Source organism: Lissotriton helveticus, chromosome 5_1, assembly GCF_964261635.1.
Source record: "Lissotriton helveticus chromosome 5_1, aLisHel1.1, whole genome shotgun sequence".
Classification (NCBI taxonomy): Eukaryota; Metazoa; Chordata; class Amphibia; order Caudata; family Salamandridae; genus Lissotriton; species Lissotriton helveticus.
In genome coordinates this window covers 1,589,644,074-1,589,664,209 of record NC_136065.1, presented here as the reverse complement: position 1 = coordinate 1,589,664,209, position 20,136 = coordinate 1,589,644,074, and the positions used below count along the sequence as shown (strand labels likewise).

At 47.6% G+C, this 20,136-nt stretch overlaps 1 protein-coding gene across 1 annotated transcript in view; it reads left to right on the top strand.

Moving 5' to 3' along the window:
- Positions 1-20,136, top strand: part of GNAT2 (G protein subunit alpha transducin 2) — a 106,319-nt gene that overhangs the window by 71,495 nt on the left and 14,688 nt on the right. The window contains exons 4-5 of the mRNA XM_078644768.1: positions 5,710-5,867; positions 7,074-7,202. Coding sequence (XP_078500894.1) covers positions 5,710-5,867; positions 7,074-7,202 — 287 coding nt within the window. The remainder of the gene's footprint in view (positions 1-5,709; positions 5,868-7,073; positions 7,203-20,136) is intronic.

Here is a 20,136-nt window from a genome sequence, read left to right as displayed (position 1 = left end):
AACATCAATTTTTTGATGAATTTGTTCAGGGCACGCAAATCGAGGATTGGGCGCCATTCCCCTGATTTTTTGCGTATCAAGAAAAAACGAGAGTAAAAACCTGTCCCTCTCTGGTGTCGAGGTACTCTCTCGATTGCCCCTTTTCGAATCATGAAATTGATTTGGATGAAGAGCTCCTTGAGATGTGCTGGGGGCGGCCCTTTTGGAGGAGAATTTGGAGGGGTTTTTACAAATTCTAAAATGTGTCCCTTGGATACCACATCCAGCACCCATTTGTCTGTAGTAATCTTGGACCATTTTGAGTAATGTTGGGATATTCTTCCTCCAATTCGTTTTTGGCGGGGACACTTTGGCGGCAGGAAGTGAACCTCACTTCTTGTTGGTGTTATCTCTTCCGCGATATGTCGCTTTTCCTCGGGGCTGTGTGTAAGAGTTACGTCTTTGGCCATAAGGCTGCTGCTTATATGGCTGGTACCTCTGTGTGTTTTGAGAAGTGGTGTAGTTGCGCTGTTGGTAATATCCTCCCCTATTGGAGAAATTTCCCCTTCCTCTTGCGCCACGAAAGGAAGATTTTCGAAACTGCAGAGTGCCCAAAGATCGTGCAGTTTCAGTATCCTTTTTGATGGCCTGCAAAGCCTCATCCACGTGCGAGCCGAATAGGAACTCGCCATCATAAGGCATATTTAAGACCTTGGACTGTACTTCATGTCTAAAGGATGTAGATTTCAACCATCCCTCTCTCCGAAGGACTGCGGCTCCTGCCAATTGTCTGAAGCCTGTAGCTGCTACATCCACTGCAGCGTCAATGATCTCTGACGACGCACACTCCCCTTCTTGTAAAATTTTGATAGCCTCAGACCGGTCCGGTTCAGGCAGTTTCTTAATATAAGGCGAAATGTCAGACCACATTTGCCTATCGTATCGGCCAAGAATCGCCATAGAATTAGCAACCCTTACTGTGGTTGCTGCAATTGTGGAAACTTTTTTGCCAATGGTATCGAGTCGTCTTCCGTCTCTGTCTGTAGGCGTGGAGATTTGAGATGATGGGTTTTTCGCCCTTTTTTGAGCTGCTTGTGCAATGACTGAGTCTGTCTTGGCCTGTCCAATCAGGCAAGCCGGTGAGGAAGCAGGCGCTCTGTATTTTTTATCCACTCGTGGCAAAACTGGAGGTAAAGAGTTTGGAGTGGCCATGATCTTTAGACCTTCTTTCCAAATAAACTCTATGATCGGTATCGACCAGCTCTGTCTTTGGGACAGATTTTTGAAATCATACAGGAAACAATCATCCTGTTTTGTCTCCATGGTAATGAGAAATCGTTTGGTAGCGTTATCCATAATCCTATGGAAATTTGCAATATCCACTGGTGGTGATTCAGCCTTCGGCTGTTCATCTGGAGCAGGGGAGTCAGCCTGATAATCCTCATACTCCGACGAATCCGAGTCATCCAATTCTCCTTCTTCCTGAGCCTCCTCTTCAGAATTGTCATCCACCGGTTGAGTAGATGGTACCGGCATGGATGGGGCATGTACCGATTCTTCCATGTTAGGAGGGACTGAATGCGGAGTTCCTCTAGGCGGGGGGGAAGTGATGTGTGATTCGCCCGATTCCGAGGGCGGAAAACGTTGATAGTAATCATCCAACATGGACATTAAATTTCTAAATAATTCCATGGGCATTTGTGTCCCTGATGGGGGTGCAGGATCCAACCCTGTGTGTTGCGTCACCTGCTCCTCTTCCTCCTGTTCTTTAACGTGTATGAGCAAGTCAGATGGACTCGTAGCTGCCGGAAATAAGTCTCCACCAGAGTCCTCGTCAGAATCCAAAAGCCTGTCTGGCATCGTGAGTGGTGACATACATGCAGCCTGAGATGGGCGTTGTAGAATCGCCGCAGTGGTGGCTGGAGAAGGCAACGATATGGGGTTGCTCTTTGCAGACCATACTTGAAGATCTGTGCAAGTTGACAGTTTTGGCGTCAGTGGATTCCCTTGGGCCACCGAGAAGTCCTGTGGCATTGATGTTGCTGTGAGGGACGAACTCGCCGTCGTCGACGACTGTGGCTGGAGAGGTCTCGTCGACGATCCATTTTTCGATGTCGACGACGTCGTCGTCGACGGAACACCTTTCGTCGTCGGAACATTTTTCTTCGTCGACGGGGTCGTCGACGGGGCCGTCGACGGCGTTATCTTCTTCGTCGACGAGGCCGTCGTCGACGACTTTGTCGACGGGGCCGTCGACGGTGTTTTCTTCGTCGACGGTTGGATCGTCGACGGAGTCTTCCTCGTTGACGATGAGTCCGTCGACGGGTGCTTCGTCGACGGTGAAGCCGTCGACGGCAAGGCTTTCTTCGTCGACGGTAGTGTCGTCGTCGACGGGAAGGGATTTTTCGACGCTGAGGAGGGCTTCGTCGACGGAGGCTCGTCGACGGTAGGTGAAACTTTCTTCGTCGACGAGATGGGACGAATTTGAACATGCACATATGTAGGTGAGGACACTGAGGACACCACCAAAGAGGGTTTTGGTGAGGAATAGGTCGCAGTAGAAGTCACTGTAGTGGCAGTCTGACAGGAAACCGGCAGAGAAGCTGCTGCCTTGGTTGTAGGCCTCTGAGGTGACAATAAAGGGACAGTCTTTTTAATGACAGGCTGTTTGACCGATTTTTGACAGGCTTTCTTCACTTTAGAAGTCGAAGGTTCCTCAGCAGCGAGCGCGTGCTGGGCCTGTTTCGCCACCTTAGCCTTAGGGGTAGTTACTGTACCCTCAGCTATTCTCTTCCTAGATCCCATAGAAGACATAGAGGCCAAACTTCCTACCTCAGAGAGTGGCAAGTCCTTGTCCTTATTCCGTTGTATCCATAGTAGGAGGCGACCCTCTCTGTCCCTGAGGGTTTTTGTGGGAAAAGTGCGACAAATCTTGCATTCCTTAGCCTGATGGTCTGGATACAAGCAGTATATGCAGAGAGAATGAGGGTCTTCCTTGAAGAGCCTTGCCTTGCCACAAGAGTCACAAGCCCTGAAAAGGGACTTAGATGTGGACATGTTGGAAAGAAGAAAACTTTCAAACTTTCAAAGTAGAAGAATAAACTGAGCAGAGCTCAGAGAGACTCCCTATCACACGACGTGCGGTAAAAAATCTGACAGCCTGGGTCTCTGGGGAGAATACCTAGGTGGGAGCTGTGGCCTGATTGGCTGCAGTTTGGTCTAACATAATGACTTGGATGGTCACTAATGTGGAAGTTTTTTCATTGGTAGCTGAGGCTACTTCACTTCCTGGTTTATTGTAACTGTTATTTGCTATGTACAAATGGCTTATTACTGCTTTTTTATATACCGTGGGACTCCTACTCCGACGACGGGGAATGATTCAGGCATGTGAATCTATGAAAGACACCCCAAATACTGGAGAAGTCTGTGACCTGCAAGTTGCCGGTTATGCTTTGCAACAGGCACGTTAACTGTCTAGGTTATTTTACGATGAGTTAAACCATTGGCTAGAGAGCACACAGATTTCTCCAGCAAGTGCATTAAGCCATCGGGATTAATTTACTGTTATTATCCCATGGAAATTGTTGGCTAAACACAAATCGTTGTAGCGGGTACCTTTTAACCTATAAAATATTTTAAAAGGCAGTCTTTTTTCAACAATTGAGTAACCCAGCACAAATCCTTGAAGCTAATTTCTTTAGAACAGAGTTTTTATTGAAAAAAATGTCTGAGTTCATTGTCAGATCTAGTCCTCATGATTCCACCCCTCGTGACCCCAGTCCCTTTCTGATCCACCTATGGGACCCCAATTTAGGTGATCCCACTGTAAGTTTTCCCTTTTCCAGCACTGCCACCAGTGTATCCGATTTACGAACGGTGCCTTGTCCTAACTTTTCAGTGTTTTCCTCCTGCCCCTGAATATAGATCATCCTTAACTTCCTAGTCCCTCCGAGGGTGGCACTCAGGTGTGTTTTCAGACGCTCAGATGCCACACTCCTTCTGTGCTTGATAATGTCTGAAGCCCTCAGGCTCCAAAATCTGAATTAACAAATGTAGGCCCAGCCCTGGCAAAACGCAGTTTATGATGTCTGGGGACCTGACAGATGCTCTTCTTCTAGGGGCGCGGCCCTCTGAGCTCTGCATTTGCCTTGCTCTGGGGAACAACGTTAACAAGCACTGGCAAAGCCAATAGGTCTGGCGTTATCTGCCTGCCTTTAAAATTTTCAATGCTTATTTCGTTTTGTCATTGGTTATATAACATTTTATTATTGGGGGAGTTGCCATAGAAGTCACTGATAGTGAAGGGAACTATTTGGTGTGTGGAGGTGCTTCTTGTGAAAGTGCAGAATGGTGTCACTCACAGTGAAATTAGCCAATGGCTGAAATAGGCTGACTCCTTGCCCACCACTGCATGCAGAAGGAGGCTAAAGGAAAATATAAATTATCCAATAACACATGGATGAAGTGGGTGGCTGACAGCCTCTCTAAGTAAGAACATTATAGAATTCATTTTAGAAAAATCAGAAAGTATTGCCTAATGCCAGACTTAATAACTAAGGACCCAGTTTTGATTATGAGTGTTCGTTTATCCCCTACATTTTTGTTGTTGTAATACAGCCCCCCTTTCGCCCCAAGTTCCTGAGGAGAATTTTAAGGATACTTGCATTCTCACAAACTGTGCCTGCACTGGTGCCTTATTCCATTAACTACAGAAGTGGGTCTATTTAGCACTCGCTAGCTTTCCTGGAGCCAGATTCCAGAATTCACAACATGTTGCAGTATACACTTCCTATCCCATGGAGAAAGCATGAACTCCTTCCGGTGCCACTGCGCTCTTACGTTAGATGCACGCGGAGAAAGAAATCATTTTTAAATCGTTATGCGTTTCTCTGGATTTGTTCCCAAAGCTCACCAAGGCCTCGCTGTCATTGGTGGCAGGCCCAGTGCTCTCGCAAACTGACATCTAAAAGTGTATGCAACCGTAGTTTAAAAAATGCCTTAAACTATGCCTATCAGCAGACAGTAAAAGTTCAAGCTTCTGCAGGCAGAATGCATCCCTCTGTAAGAACTAAGGGCACTATATAAAATTTAGACTCCAAAACTTAGACTCATGCTTGGATAACATGACCACAAAGCAGAGGTCGGACGCCTTCTTTCCTTTCCCCTGAGACAGTGTGGATCACTTGACAAGAATACATTTAATAAATTAGTATTGTGCTCCTTCACAATCCCTGAAGATAAAAAGACAGAAATGTCTTATAGTTCAATTTTTTTTTTTAATTGTGCATTGATGGTAAGAGTGTCTCGGTATAAGCTATGGCGCTCTAGAACTCCTATCTGCGGAGGCTCAACTTCCGGCGAGCGAAGTAACAACCAACTTCTTTCTCAAAGTCTAAAGCCAAAGGTTCTCGTCCCCGTCTGCTGCCACTACCTTTAATTCCAGTTTTAGATCACAATACTGCTCTGGCACACTCCGCTCAAAAAAGGTATTCCAACATTACATAATAATAATGTCAAAATGCTGGCAAACCCTAGTCAAAGGTTCGTGCTGCAACTTCACAATAGACAAAAATGCACAACAATCTTTTTGCTTAAGTAAGACTGCTTCATAGAGGTAAAGACTAACTCTGGCGATTGGCTAAAGGCAAGAGGAATCACAGACTGCTCCAATGAAAGACATTATTCATTCATTAACTAATTTCTGTCCTCTGAACCTGTCTCTGCCAGGAGGATGGACGTCTTCTCTGCCACCTGGCTGATTCCATTGAGGAGGGCACCATGCCACCGGAGCTGGTGGATGTGATCAAGAGACTGTGGAAGGATGAGGGGGTCCAGGCCTGCTTCGAACGAGCCGCTGAGTACCAGCTTAATGACTCCGCGCCCTAGTAAGTCCATATCTGCACCAACACAATTCTTTAGATTCTGTTTTCCTGCTATAGTAATCTTTCCTTTACCCCGCCCTATAAATGCTTCCATTCCTGTCCCTTTCTTCTAATCTTCCCGTCTTTACTTCTATTCGTCTTCTCCTCTTCCTCATGCACCATCTTTACAGTTCCCTTCTGTCCATGCAACCTGATCTTTAATCTATGTTTCTATTCCACACCATATCCAGCTCCTGATGAACTACTTTTGGTTGCATTCATTCCCGCCCCTACTTTTGATATTTCATATTTACTTCCATTCTTCTCCCCTCCTCAATCTCACATCTTCACTTCCATTTCTTATCTTCCTCTCAAACATCTTTACTTCTATTCTTCCGCCTCTTCTAGTTGCCACCATCATTCTCCTTCCTTCCAGTCGAACCAACCTTCACTTTGATTTCACTACCCTCCATTTAAGAGGCTCCGTTTCCTCGCTCGCTTCCAATATTGAACAATGGGAGAACAAGACGATCCCTCTCCTCTGGGTCTCATAGCACTTAAGAGTAAACAAAGGGTGACATGTTGCACTGTAGAAGATGTCGGAAACACATAGATACCTAACAAAGTACTAGAGGCTGAACGGGGTGGTGGGTTATGATGGAACTAATAACCACAGACTCTAAGTTCCACATGCCATCACTGAGGACCACAAGCACCAGGTTCCCACACCTTATGGACCATGATGGGGCCTGGCCTGTGGCCATATTAATTTTTAACATGTTGAGCCGCAATACCATGGCTCTGATTCAGCGGCGGTCACTCAAAAGGTATTCCCTCATCTGACTATTCTTACCAGCATCCTGCTTCTCACCACACTCCTTTCTTATGCTCACCCATCGCACATTTCCTACTCTCTCCTCCATTCCACAGCACCTGCTGAGTAAGGGATCCTTCATAAGTTAAGAGTTAGGAAAAAAGTAAGGTTTAGTGACCAAGGAAAGGGGAAACTTAAGGTCTAAACCCAACCTCCAAACTTCATCAAATAGTATCACGCAACGTCTGTGCTTCATTTCACTTATTTATCAGCACCGCTCGTAAGCAGGGTCGCACTAGTGTTAAGTGTCACACACTCCGACGAAGAGTGTGCAAGGAGCACAGTGTGAATCAAACACTCCCCCAGTGACTCTTATGTAAGCAGTGCTGAGTGCCCTCTTTTGGTTTTCCCTGCAGCTACCTCAATGAGCTGGACAGGATCACGGCCACCACATACCTCCCCAACGAGCAGGACGTGCTGCGCTCCCGAGTCAAGACCACGGGCATCATCGAGTCACAGTTCTCCTTCAAGGACCTGCACTTCAGGTAAGAACCCACCCTGTATGCACCGCCGTGAACCTGCCACAGACCCCGCACACAACAGACAACCCTAACATAACCCGAGGTCCATGAGAAGCACGGACTGGGCTCTAAGCGAGCGAGACACAGGGGGAGTGAAGTACCACACGTCAGCCTTTAACAAAGTTTAACAGTTCACGTATCGGGGCAGAGATGGGCAAGCGACAGGGCTTGAGTCTTCGTTTCACAATGTTATCACCTCCATTAAGTTAGTACTAAGACCATTCAAGGTTCCAAATTCCTCATTTATTGAAAACAAAAAACGAGATGAAGTTTTTTTTAAATTAGTTTGTACATATGCTGTCTTGTAGCTTTAAGAGAGGCAGTGGAATACCGAAGTGGAACTCTGGCTGGAACTGGAGAATGCATGTGGTGTACCAAGTCAGATTGACTTGGCTGGCCTTGGGATCACACCGCCTGCAGCTTCTGTTTGCAATAAAGGCCTTGGACTGGGTATTGCAACACGTGTTAGCAATGAGTTGGCCTGCTTTTCGATGAGCAGAGCTGCAGCAGAGAAGTGGAAACAATGAACTCACTACACTGGACGGTACTTTCCTGGAACAGAGCAAATATTCATGTTTGACGATTCTAGTGAGGGAGCCCGCATAGCCCAGCAGCACTCTTGGGAGTCAAACGTTGTGCTCATAAACTAAGTTGTCGCTGCGACAGGCTCTGTGCGGCCTCTAATGCTCACTTGAACTCCCATCTCGTGACAGCGCACGCGCCCCATTGTTTTTAGGTCTCGCCTGTCGATGCGCATGCGCATCGAGCTTGCGAGCCTATTGCGGCTTAACCACTCTTTAACTAACAAGCAAGGAATCGTGGCGATTCCTTGCAGTGCCCGTGACTTTTAAGCTCAATGCGCATGTGCATTGAGCTTAAAAGCGCGTGCACATCAGTTCCCTCAGCCGCAATCGCCGTCTGTTCCCTCAGCCGCATTCCTCCGACACCTTTTGAAGTGAAGCTTAGCTTCACTTCAAAGGCCCCGGCTTCTTCACACCCACATGCCGCTCTCCCCGCTCCGCCCCCTCCCCTGCCCGCCGTGTGCATTTCTCCTCCACCCCCTCCCCACAGCAATGCCCTCCCCTTATCTGCCTTTCCCTCCGTCTTGTTTTTTTTTTACCCGCTCCGCCCCCTCCCCTGCCCGCCGTGTCGCATTTCTTTTCTCCTCTTTGCGCCCCCCCCCCACCAGGCTCTCCCGCCCCCATCCGGCTTCCCTCCGCGCAGCCATCTGCCTGCCACACTTCTCCCCTCGTTCGCATTCCCGACCCCCCCCCCCTCTTCCCCCCTACGGCTTTCCTTGTTTCGTTTTAAGCTTTCTCCTCTTCTTTGGGTACAGCTGCTTGGACGTTGCGCTTTATTGGCCGCTTCATATTTACAAAAAGCTCTCACTGTACACGCCCGCTCCCCATCCTTGGCTACAGCTGCTTTGGATATTGCACATTATTAAACGCTTTTTATATTTACAAAAAGGGCATGCTGCGACATCTCGCTCTAACTTAAAATATGGTGGCCGCAACTCTTGTGTGGCCGCTTTATATTTACCAAAAAGCACTTGCCTGGACGTCGCACTATAACTTTAACTATTTTGTTTTTATTTTCAATGCGACACAACATGCTTTAGATTTAACATTTCAGCTGCGCACCTTACTTTTGTGCTGCGCGGCTCACCTAAATCCACTTTTAAAATATTCGTAATTCTTTTCAACAGCGCACCTTGCCTTGCTTTAACTTTAACTATGGTACACTTTAACTATGGTACCCATGCGTCTATTGTCAGCAGCTCACCGGCCCTTTACGATGCATGCTGTCCTCAAGGCCTGCTCCTCCAATTGGCCACTGCCTGGGCTTTTAAATTCTGACTTACGTCCTGCTGCAGAGACCACCCACAGCATATACCTCTTCGGCTTTTCAGCATTTTCAAAACCAAGAGCTTTAACTTTCACAAATGCGACACCTATGCTTGTATTTGTAGTGACTGATCCAACACAGATCGGTAACCAAAATTAAACAAGTATTTGCAATGAAATAGGTCTGCATTAGTGAAATTTCAACATGGCGGGCGCCTGCCTTCACTTTCTATTTTTTAATTTGTATAGCATTGACGGCACCCCGCGCTTTAGCTTTAAGCATATAAAGTTAAAACGCGGCACACCGCAAAGGCTACAAAACCACTCAAAAAACGCTTGTTCTTGTGTAAGTCTTTCCTCCTGCACTCTCTGTTGTTCTGTCACCCACCGGCTTCACCCTGATTCCTCTCTCTTGCGCTTGTCCATGTGCTCTATCCACGGCTTCCACCACCGGCGCCCTTTGTGCAACTTATCACCTTGTTGCTTCCACATACTCTCCACCTCCCCCCTTTGTTGCTTCGTTCTCTCGCCCCCCCCCCCCCATCACGTTCGCCCTCAGAATCACCCATCCACTTTAAAAATGAAATAAAACCACTTTCATATGTTTTCTTCTATTTTTAGTCACTGATCCGACACGGATCGGTAACCAAAATGTAATAAGTATTTGTAATGCAATTGGTCTTGCATTAGTGTAACTTTGAGCTATTGCCATTGCCAATGCTAATGTTTTTTTGTTTTGCTTTTTACGACACTGCGTAATTCTATTTCCATGTTAGGTCTCAAGGAAAGGGTGCAGTACCACAGGCTGTTACTAGGTGTCCCTGTAGAGTTGTGAAGTACTGCACCCTTAATGCAAATATAAACAGATACATTTATTAGCAGTGACATTTTTGTTAGCTTGTGTTTTGAAAATGCACAATTGTTTTTATTTAACTTTATTTCACAAACAAAAATAAATAAACAACAATTTAGCATTTTCAAAACTCCACTCACCCACGCAACGCCACTCACCCACACAACGCCACTCACCCACGCAACGCCACACCACTCACACACGCAACGCCACTCAAACACGCAACGCCACTCACACACGCAACGCCACTCACCCACGCAACGCCACTCACCCACGCAACGCCACTCACCCACGCAACGCCACTCACACGCAACGCCACGCCACTCACACGCAACGCCACGCCACTCACACAAGCAACGCCACTCACACACGCAACGCCACTCACACACGCAACGCCACTCACCCACGCAACGCCTCTCACCCACGCAACGCCACTCACACACGCAACGCCACTCACACGCAACGCCACCCACTCACACACGCAACACCACTCAAACAAACACGCAACGCCACTCACACATGCAACGCCACTCACCCACGCAACGCCACTCACCCACGCAACGCCACTCACCCACGCAACGCCACTCACCCAACGCCACTCACACGCAACGCCACTCACACGCAACGCCACGCCACTCAAACACGCAACGCCACTCACACACGCAACGCCACTCACCCACGCAACGCCACTCACCCACGCAACCCCACTCACCCACGCAACGCCACTCACACACGCAACGCCACTCACACATGCAACGCCACTCACACACGCAACGCCACTCGCCCACGCAACCCCACTCGCCCACGCAACCCCACTCGCCCACGCAACCCCACTCGCCCACGCAACCCCACTCGCCCACGCAACGCCACTCGCCCACACAACGCCACTCACACACGCAACGCCACTCAACCACGCAACGCCACTCAACGCCACTCACACAAACAACGCCACTCATCCACGCAACGCCACTCATCCACGCAACGCCACTCATCCACGCAACGCCACTCATCCATTGCAAAACGAAAAATGTTAAACTCTTCTATTGCGAGACCTATTGCATTTTCAATGCTTGTTCTTTCAAGCAGCTCGAGCCGCTGTGCAGTCACTGCTCTGTTCCACCACACGCGCCCCCTTGGCTCACGAATCGCAGGAGGAGCAGGAGCGCACGTGCACGGATGGGGAAGTGCTGTGATGTCACAGACCGCAGTCACGGTGCACTGGAGCGCCATCTCATGGAGGAGTGGCTTAAGGTTGAGGATGAGAAGGCCACTATGAAGATGATGTGAGGAAGACGACTAGGAACGGGGAGGGAGGAGAGAAGGAGTTAAGAATTAGCACTCAGACTGGAATTCAATGTTTTGGATAGGCCTTTATTGTTTGCGCCACTGGAGAAGATGAGGAGGAGGGTCGTCGGCCAGGGCCCATGAAGGTCATCAAGGCCAAACTTTGACTTTTAGGAGAGTAAAGGAGAACTTCCGGTAGCCTGGAATGCACAGTGAAGCGGTGGGATTTGTTAAGTCTTGTGATGTTTGTGACGAGAGTGCAGAGAGGCTGAGTGTGGATGAGGAGGACAAACGGCATTTGCAGGGTCCAGGTACTCCATGGATGAGGATGCACATGGAATTCATTGGTCCAATGAGGAGCTTACCTGAGACTAAACACTATGCTGGACATGCACAGTCGGTGTCTGGCAATGAAATGGGTTAGGGAGATAACCACTACTAGCACCATCAAAGATTTAAGAAATATCTTTTTTTAGGCAGGGAGTGCCAAATGGTTGGTAACAGATAATGGGACCCAATTATGTTCTGTTGTAAAGAGATAGTTCTTGATAGAGTGTGAATCACCACATATAAGGACAACTGTTTATAACTTACAATCTACTAGCATGGCAGGGAGAGTAAACTGAACAGCCCAGGGTGATTAAAATGGCTTATAACAGCAGTCTGAATCTAAACAAAGTGTTGTAAGTTTTTGTGTGGGCATGTAGTACATTTGTCAATGGTGCCACAGGTCACACTCTGTTCAGGGGGATGGGCAGCAGAGAGGCATCTACGATGCGGGTACCACAATGGCTCATAGATTTAGTGGCTGGATAGAATAGTCAGGTGGTAGAGAAGGCAGTAAGTAGGAACAAAGAGGAAGCAAAGGCCCTGCAAAGACGATTGGGTAAAGGTGAGGTCTACATATATTGGACTAAGTATGTCAAAAGCTAAGGGACTGGTCAGGATGAGAATGGTGAGTGAAGACTGAGTGAGTTAAAAGGTAGAAGAGATGGAATAAAAGGAGAGTGTCATTGTATCAGAAGGGAACGGGCATCAGGAAGGGTTGTGAGGTACGCCCATAGAAGAGAGGTGCAACGGGATGATGTTAATGACAAAGTATGTTGTGGAGGAAATGAGAGGTTGAGTGAAGGACAGGGAGGAGAGCTGGATGTGGCACTGGGTGAGTGGGAGCTTGAGGGACCTTGTAGACCGGTCTGAAGTTAAAAACAAGCATTTACAATGCAATAGGTCTCGCAGCATTAAAGTTTGAGTTATTGGCATTGTGTATGACAATGCGTTGCATAAACTTTTTAGCAAACTTTGAATTGGTGAGCAGTGAGGTGTGTGCAAGAGTATGCTGTTGCTCACAGCTGCTATTATTCACACAGCTCTGATGATGCACATCAGGCACGGGGCTGACACAGTTATTATTCACACAGCTCTGATGATGCACCTCTGGCATGGGGCTCACAGCTGTTATTCACACAGCTCTGATGATGCACCTCACGCACGGGCTCACAGCTGTTATTATTCACACAGCTCTGATGATGCACCTCACGCACGGTGCTGACGCAGTTATTATTCACACAGCTCTGATGATGCACCTCAGGCACGGGCTCACAGCTGTTATTATTCACACAGCTCTGATGATGCACCTCAGGCACGGGCTCACAGCTGTTATTATTCACACAGCTCTGATTATGCACCTAACGCACGGGGCTGACGCAGTTATTATTCACACAGCTCTGATGATGCACCTCAGGCACGGGCTCACAGCTGTTATTATTCACACAGCTCTGATGATGCACCTCACGCACGTGAGCCTCTATGTTCTCTGCTGATGTGTGCAAGGTGTATGCACGGAAGTGAGTGGGGTGACGGCAGTGTCTTCACATGTTCACATCTAGTAGGAATGACTGGGACTCACCTAAACACTAACCTGTCTACGGATACATATCTGTCATTGATGCTAGCAGGAAAAAATACGAGAGGGCAATATGGTAAGGTGCCAATCCATCCCTCGCATTCCCACACCTCACAACCACCGACCTCAAGCATGGTACAGGAGGTTATCTTGGTACAAGTCTCTGTTACTACCTCTTTGCAGAAGTATACTGCAGGTACACTCTATAGGAATATGTCCAATAAGGGAAGAGAAGGCTGACGGGAGCAGAGTCTCTGCATGGAGTTTCACATCTCTGTTCGAATTAACTGTCCCAGGAGGCTAGCTGGTGTAGGTCTGTGTGCATAGGTGTTAGCCAGGTAGCAAAAAAAGGAAGAGACCACCTGGGCATAAATCTATTGATCATTTAGCAAGGGTCCCCAGATACAGGCAGGCTCTACAGCAGGATGCCTCTGTAGGAAGTGCAATGGTCATACTGCAGACTCTCCCACCACCCCAGGGGGTACACTGACGGGTTCATCTTGGCACTAACCAGTCTACTCATCTATCTGTGTTAGGAGTCCCAGGATTGGAAAGTGAAGTTCGAAGGTCTGCGTAGGAAGCAGCCACCTTTGGGTGTGGGGTTGCAAGGGGGCTTACCTTTGCGCAAGTCACGATGTGTGTCACCAGCTTCACTACGGCAAAGTTACCCTTGCCGACGGTCCGCTCCAGCTCATAGTATCCGATCCGGGCTAGACCTGGCCCACGGGGTGGGTGTGCGGGGGGAGCCGCCGCCATATCTGTCAGTGCGGGAGGGGGCGGGGGGGGGGGGGTCAGGTGAAGGGGGTTTCACGACAGTCACTAGAGCTGCGGCGGCTCGAACGCCGGGGGACAGCCAACGCACTTGCGCAGGCACTGGGGGCGGAGCCCGGAGCGCGGGGACCGGGGGCGTGGGCCACGGGAATGACGTCAACACAGACGCCTGGAAAGCCCGAGCAGCAGAGCGGCTCAACTAATAATCTGCGCATGCTCATATGCGCGTAGGGAGCCCAAGGAACATATTTCAGTCAGGCGCAACGTCATCACCACTCGGAGGCTGCAGAAGTCCGGAGTGGCGGTAAGTAGGCCTTAGTGGTAGGGGGGGGCCGCGGGGGAGGGGGTCTCGGTGCGCTCGTGTGTGTGTGTGCGTGCGTGTGTGTATGTGTGCGGCGGCAACGGGGGGGTTGTCTCTGTATGTGTGCGTGCGTGTATGTGCGCTTGTGTGTGTGTCTCTGTGTGTGCGCATGCGTGTGTGAAAGCAGGGGGATGTGTGGCTGTGTGTGTGTTGGAGCTTGACAGGAGATGGCCACAGCGTGCGCGCTCTCGCACGCGCAGCCCGCTCCGATCCCCTTTTGGAAGATGCACGTGGCCATCTCTTGTCTCCTGGAAAGCTGAGTCGCTCACAATAGGTCTCTGGCGAGACCGCGCTTTCGCGCGGTTAACCCCACGAGACCTTAAAAAAAGGAGGGCACCTATGAGATTTCAAGATTGCACATGGTAAGGCTGCCACGCCTTTACCTTTTCTCAGAAAATGTCTACTGTTGTTTTTCTATCCATATTACACAGTAAGCCCCGATATTTCTTTCCATCATGCTACTGAGTAATTCTTGTTTCCCTTTCATTTATTGCATGTTTTCCTTTCGGTCTTTCTTCTAGTTTTTATTTTTGCTTTATCTTCTAGTTTTTATTTAGCTTTAATGCTTAACTATGATATGTTAGTTTCATGTTTGGGGCGTGTATAAAGGAAGGGGATGTGTTGTAGCTTTAAGTGTGGGTAGTGGGGTTCCAAGTTGGAACTTAGAGGTGGCGAGCAGAGTCACAGCCTAACCAAGGGTCTGGCTTGGCTCTTATAGCCCCTATATAAGCCAAGCCCTGAAAATAATAGCTATGAAAATCATACAACAAACATACAATATGAAAAGTATCTTAACATTTTTTTTAAGTGAATTACTTTAACATGTGACATTTTTTGACACTATAACGTCACATTATAGCATTGCACTGAGAAGTAATTATTAAATGAGATAGTTTTTAAACATGAACTTAAAGCTATTCCAGCCTCTGTTACAACATTGGCGACCGTACCATTAGTGAACCAAGAGGCAAGACAGTTGTTGAGTAAAACCTGTTTTTAGCCCAGATTAACATAGAACTACATTAAAGTCTATTAAATCAAACACAATGGGTTCTTGTACAGCTGGTATTTTGAACTCATATATTTAAAAGTGCTTTCATACACAATTCTGAAGAAAAAGCAATTCGGGTGAAATAACATTTTCCTAAAATCAAATAATTTATACGGGAAAACACAATTTATCCAGGTTTTCTAGTTCCACCCTTGTACAAATCAGCCACCAAATGGTTATTTATTTGTCTTTACTTTTTATATTAATGCATTGCGTGCACGTTTTTTCCCATTTCTCTACAGTTTTTATATAGCACAAACTTGACCCAATTGTTTTGGAGTACTTTACATGAGCATCAATTACATTATGCAAGGTAACACTAATTTTTGTTTGCTCTGGGGTTATAAGTGATTCACCCATAATCAGAGGTGGCCAGCCGATGCCAAGGCCCGAGCCTGGTTTGGTTCCCCAGTTCTAAAGACGGAAGCTCTGGCCATAATGCCACATCCTGGGTAGAGTGAGGGTGACTGCCTGGAATCCACATTAATGCTCTGCTCAAGGTTCCAACAGGACCTCGAGCTGAGCCAGAGCTAGGCTTCAGGCTCAGTGGCGTAGCTAGCCCCCTGGCCGCCTATGGCGGTCCCAGCGTTTTCCTGCGGCAACTGCAGTTAAGAGCAGGGGGTGCTGGCACGAGATTTCTCTGTTTGCCGCCCTGAGATGCTAGGTAAGAGCGGGGGAAGGTCGCCACCCCCAAGACCCGTGTCGCCGTTAACGCTGGTAGGAGCTCGAGATTACCAGCCCAGATGGGCTTGGTTGGCCATGGGGGTCACACCACCTGTAGCTTCCGCTTAAGTGTGATTTTCAAACTGCCATACACCGGGAACTCGTGGAAAGGGCAGAAACTACGCAATTATGGGAGTACATATAAGGAGCCAACATCCTGGATGATTTTCAGGTAACCTTTATAGCCTTCTGGGGCACCAAACCAGTCTGGTATCAGTCCTGTATGACAAGCAAAGAGAGTTTAATAGTGGCAGTGCAATTGTGAAGTCTGCTGCGTTCTTGACAACCTCCTAGCAGCAAAAAGTAAAGATTTTTTGAGGTTGCTTGACTTGTTTCTGACAGAGCACACTCAAACAGTCCAACTCCTACCTTTCACTTCATCCTCAATTCACCTAAAAATGTGCCCCCCCCCAAGGAACCAGTTGCATTTAATTTGCATCAGCATTAGGGCACTTAGCTTTATATATTACTCAGACCATGCTGAAGCGAAGCAGAGAATGAAACTCTAGTCCTTTAGATGGACAGCTTGCATTAGGGCCCTCACTAGCAGGAAGAGAAAGCATTGCATAAAACAGAACAAACAGGACTGACATAATGCTAGTGCGACAAACATCACAACTATAAGTAGCAGTGTCTATTCAAATACTTCAGGTTAAGAATCGTAGCTTTTTAAATGGTCTATGAGTTGTCACTAGCTTCACAACCACATAATTTCTTTCACCCCAAGATCCTTTTAAATGTTCTGTCTTAGCTCATGTCTCTCAAAGATTCACTATCTTTTGGCCACCTTGTGCTGAAGATTAGACCATGGAGGCACCTGAAAAGCAAAACACACAAGATGATGGACGGAATGTTGCACAATGGCAAAACATTCACCCCCAATCACAGATCTGGGTTTAATCCATCGTTATTTTGCTCACCAAGCCACTCCAGTTCAGACATGGCCATATGCAAATCAGTCTTGACCCTGTGCCTCATGGCAACAGTCCAGATCGAACTGCCAAGCCATGTCTTCTCTGGACCGGAATCAAGCATCCTAGGACCAGTTTCTGGCTATCAGCCTTCATCAGCCAGGATAGCTTGACTCCAGTGGCTTAGTGAGCGTGGGACCCACGTCTGGGCATACCCTTCCTACATAGGATGAACAGCAAAACACAGTCAAGATGATGGACGGAATGTTGCACAATGTCAAAACATTCACCCCAGTCACAGATCTGGGTTTAATCCATCGTTATTTTGCTCACCAAGCCACCCAGTTCAGACATGGCCATATGCAAATCAGTCTTGTCCCTGTGCCTCATGGGAACAGTCCAGACCAAACTGCCAAGCCATGTCTTCTCTGGACCAGAATCAAGCATCCTAGGACCGCTTTCTGGCTATCAGCCGTCTTCAGCCAGGATAGCTTGACTCCAGTGGCTTAGTGAGCACGGGACCCACGTCTGGGCATACCCTTCCCACATAGGATGAACAGCAAAACACAGTCAAGATGATGGACGGAATGTTGCACAATGTCAAAACATTCACCCCAGTCACAGATCTGAGTTTAATCCATCGTTATTTTGCTCACCAAGCCACCCCAGTTCAGACATGGCCATATGCAAATCAGTCTTGTCCCTGTGCCTCATGGGAACAGTCCAGACCGAACTGCCAAGCCATGTCTTCTCTGGACCAGAATCAAGCATCCTAGGACCGCTTTCTGTCTATCAGCCGTCTTCAGCCAGGATAGCTTGACTCCAGTGGCTTAGTGAGCACGGGACCCACGTCTGGGTATACCCTTCCCACATAGGATGAACAGCAAAACACACAAGAGTGGGACGGGTATGCTCAGACGTGAGTCCCGTGCTCTCCATGCCACTGGAATCAAGCTATCCAGGCTGAAAGCCCGAAACCGGTCCTTGGATGCTTGTTTCCAGTCCAGGGAGGACTTGGCTTGGCAGTTCGGGCTGGACTGTTCCCATGGGGCACAGGGTCAAGACTGATTCGCATATGGCTGGGTTCAAACTGGAATGGCATGGTGAACAAAAAATCGATGGATTTAGGCCCAGATCTCTGTACTGGGGTGAATGTATGACATTGTTCTGCATTCTGTCCATCAACTGTTGTTTAAGCACCTGAAAAGCCAAATCAAGCATCAAAGCATGGCTGCACGTTGGTTGAAGCTCAAAAGTTAATAAAAGAAGGCACATTTGCAGAATACTGAAAATGTCATGCGCTTCCTGTGTATGGGGGTACAGTTGCAACCATAGACCTATATATCATACATATTTCTATCTCAAAGTCTGAGTCCTGTGGGACTCATTAGGAGCTTTGAAGGCCGAGCTGGGGTGGTGGTGCCTCCTCCGCCCCAGCTATAAAGTGGGTGAGCAATATAGAGTTTGGTGTTGGGTTGGCAGGCTTCACAGAATCAATATCCCCCCACATCTTCTTCTAGTGCAGAGGTGTGTGGCACACATTTTCTGTCTCAGACCCCCATAGATTGATTACATCTTAGACCGGGACAGGAAAGACATCAGGAGATATGTCACAGACGGGTCACTACCCCTATGACACCATCTTCACTGGCATCAGGCCTGTGCAGTAGTTTCACAGAGGCGGTGTTGACAATGGCTTTGTCATTGCGGAACACAGCATACCTCGAAGGAGGAAGGAGAGCCCAGTGTGTGCTAGATGGGACATCTCCCTATTTGTGGAGGAATAATGGATGTAAATGAACTCCAATACTATTCTGAGCTCAAAGTTCAAAAAGGCTTGAATTAGTAGTTGAGCTTTCCGTGCAGTCATAGCCAACCCATGGAACTCCATCTAACGGCTGGTGGACCACAAAAAAACCCTTACCTTTCAGAAATGTCTTACAACATCCTCTTTTCATGAGTCTCTCCGCCATAGTGCATGAACCATGTAGCACCTTTCATGAAGAGGCCACTTGTGGTAATCAAGTGTTTTACATGCCTCGCTGGCATCCTATTCTTAGCTATACAGGGAGTTCCCTGTTTTGGTGTCAGGTCGTATGTACACAGTGTTAATATGGAGTTGTGAAAAAAGGTGTGAGTGAAGCTGAACAGGATGCATCTCAAATCGTAGGCTTATTGTAAGCAGAGGGGTCCACGACTTATTTCAATCGAATTAATTTTCTTTCCAGTTCTGTAGTGAGGTGACACCTCTGGAATAGTGAAGCTGTCACTATTCTATTTTCTTATTCTACCAGGAATAATTTTCATGGTAGTACTTCCATTGACAGAACCCTGACTAGACTCTGCTCTCCTGAAATCAATTTTCAACATATATGACTGTAAACAAAGAATGCCTGAGAGATTTATGTTCTCGTAGTTTGATAGCAAAGCTGCCGCAAGCCGGTGAGTTGGAAAATCAAGCTTAAGATTGACACAAGAGGGAAGCATTGAATGGGCTACGAAAGATTCTTTGCATTGACAGGTTGACACGTCCAGGGTGAGACCTTTTCTTCCAGAATCCGCGCACATTCATTAGCAGGACTAGGTCACTATTGGCTTAGCGAAAGGAAGCTCCTACCGTGGGTGACATGGCCTAACATGCAGTCTCGTCCCAGTTGTCACTCCATCAAAAAGTCCTCTGTGAACGTTCATTGGCTGTTTATTCACGGCACTATGTGGAAAATTGGCATTTGTTATTTGCAGCACTTCTAACTGGATCAACTAAACTATAAAGTTGGCATAAACAGCATTTAGGACCACACAGGTGTCAGACTGCAGTGTAGCTGGCCGCTGCAAGGCCAAGAAGGCTATTGTACAAGAGCACCCGTGTGTCGGTGCTTTCTGACACTGAGATGTATATTTGTGAGGAAAGCTTGTCTTGTGTGGTAGCAGACGTCACGTCATCTGCCAGAGAAAACATGCAGCAAAACGTCATTCTTTATTATCCTGCCCGCCTAAAGGAAATGCAAGGTTTGGGGCGAGCAGTTACAGTTTATAATGATCCGAAATAACACGACGCCTAAAGTACAAAGAAAACTGTTTTGAAAGGTTTAACCAGAAGGAAGCGATGTTGCAAATAAAAAAAAGATAAAGGGAAATTACACAATAATGTTGCAGTAGCTGGCTGGGCCTATTTCCTGAAAAGCAAAGTA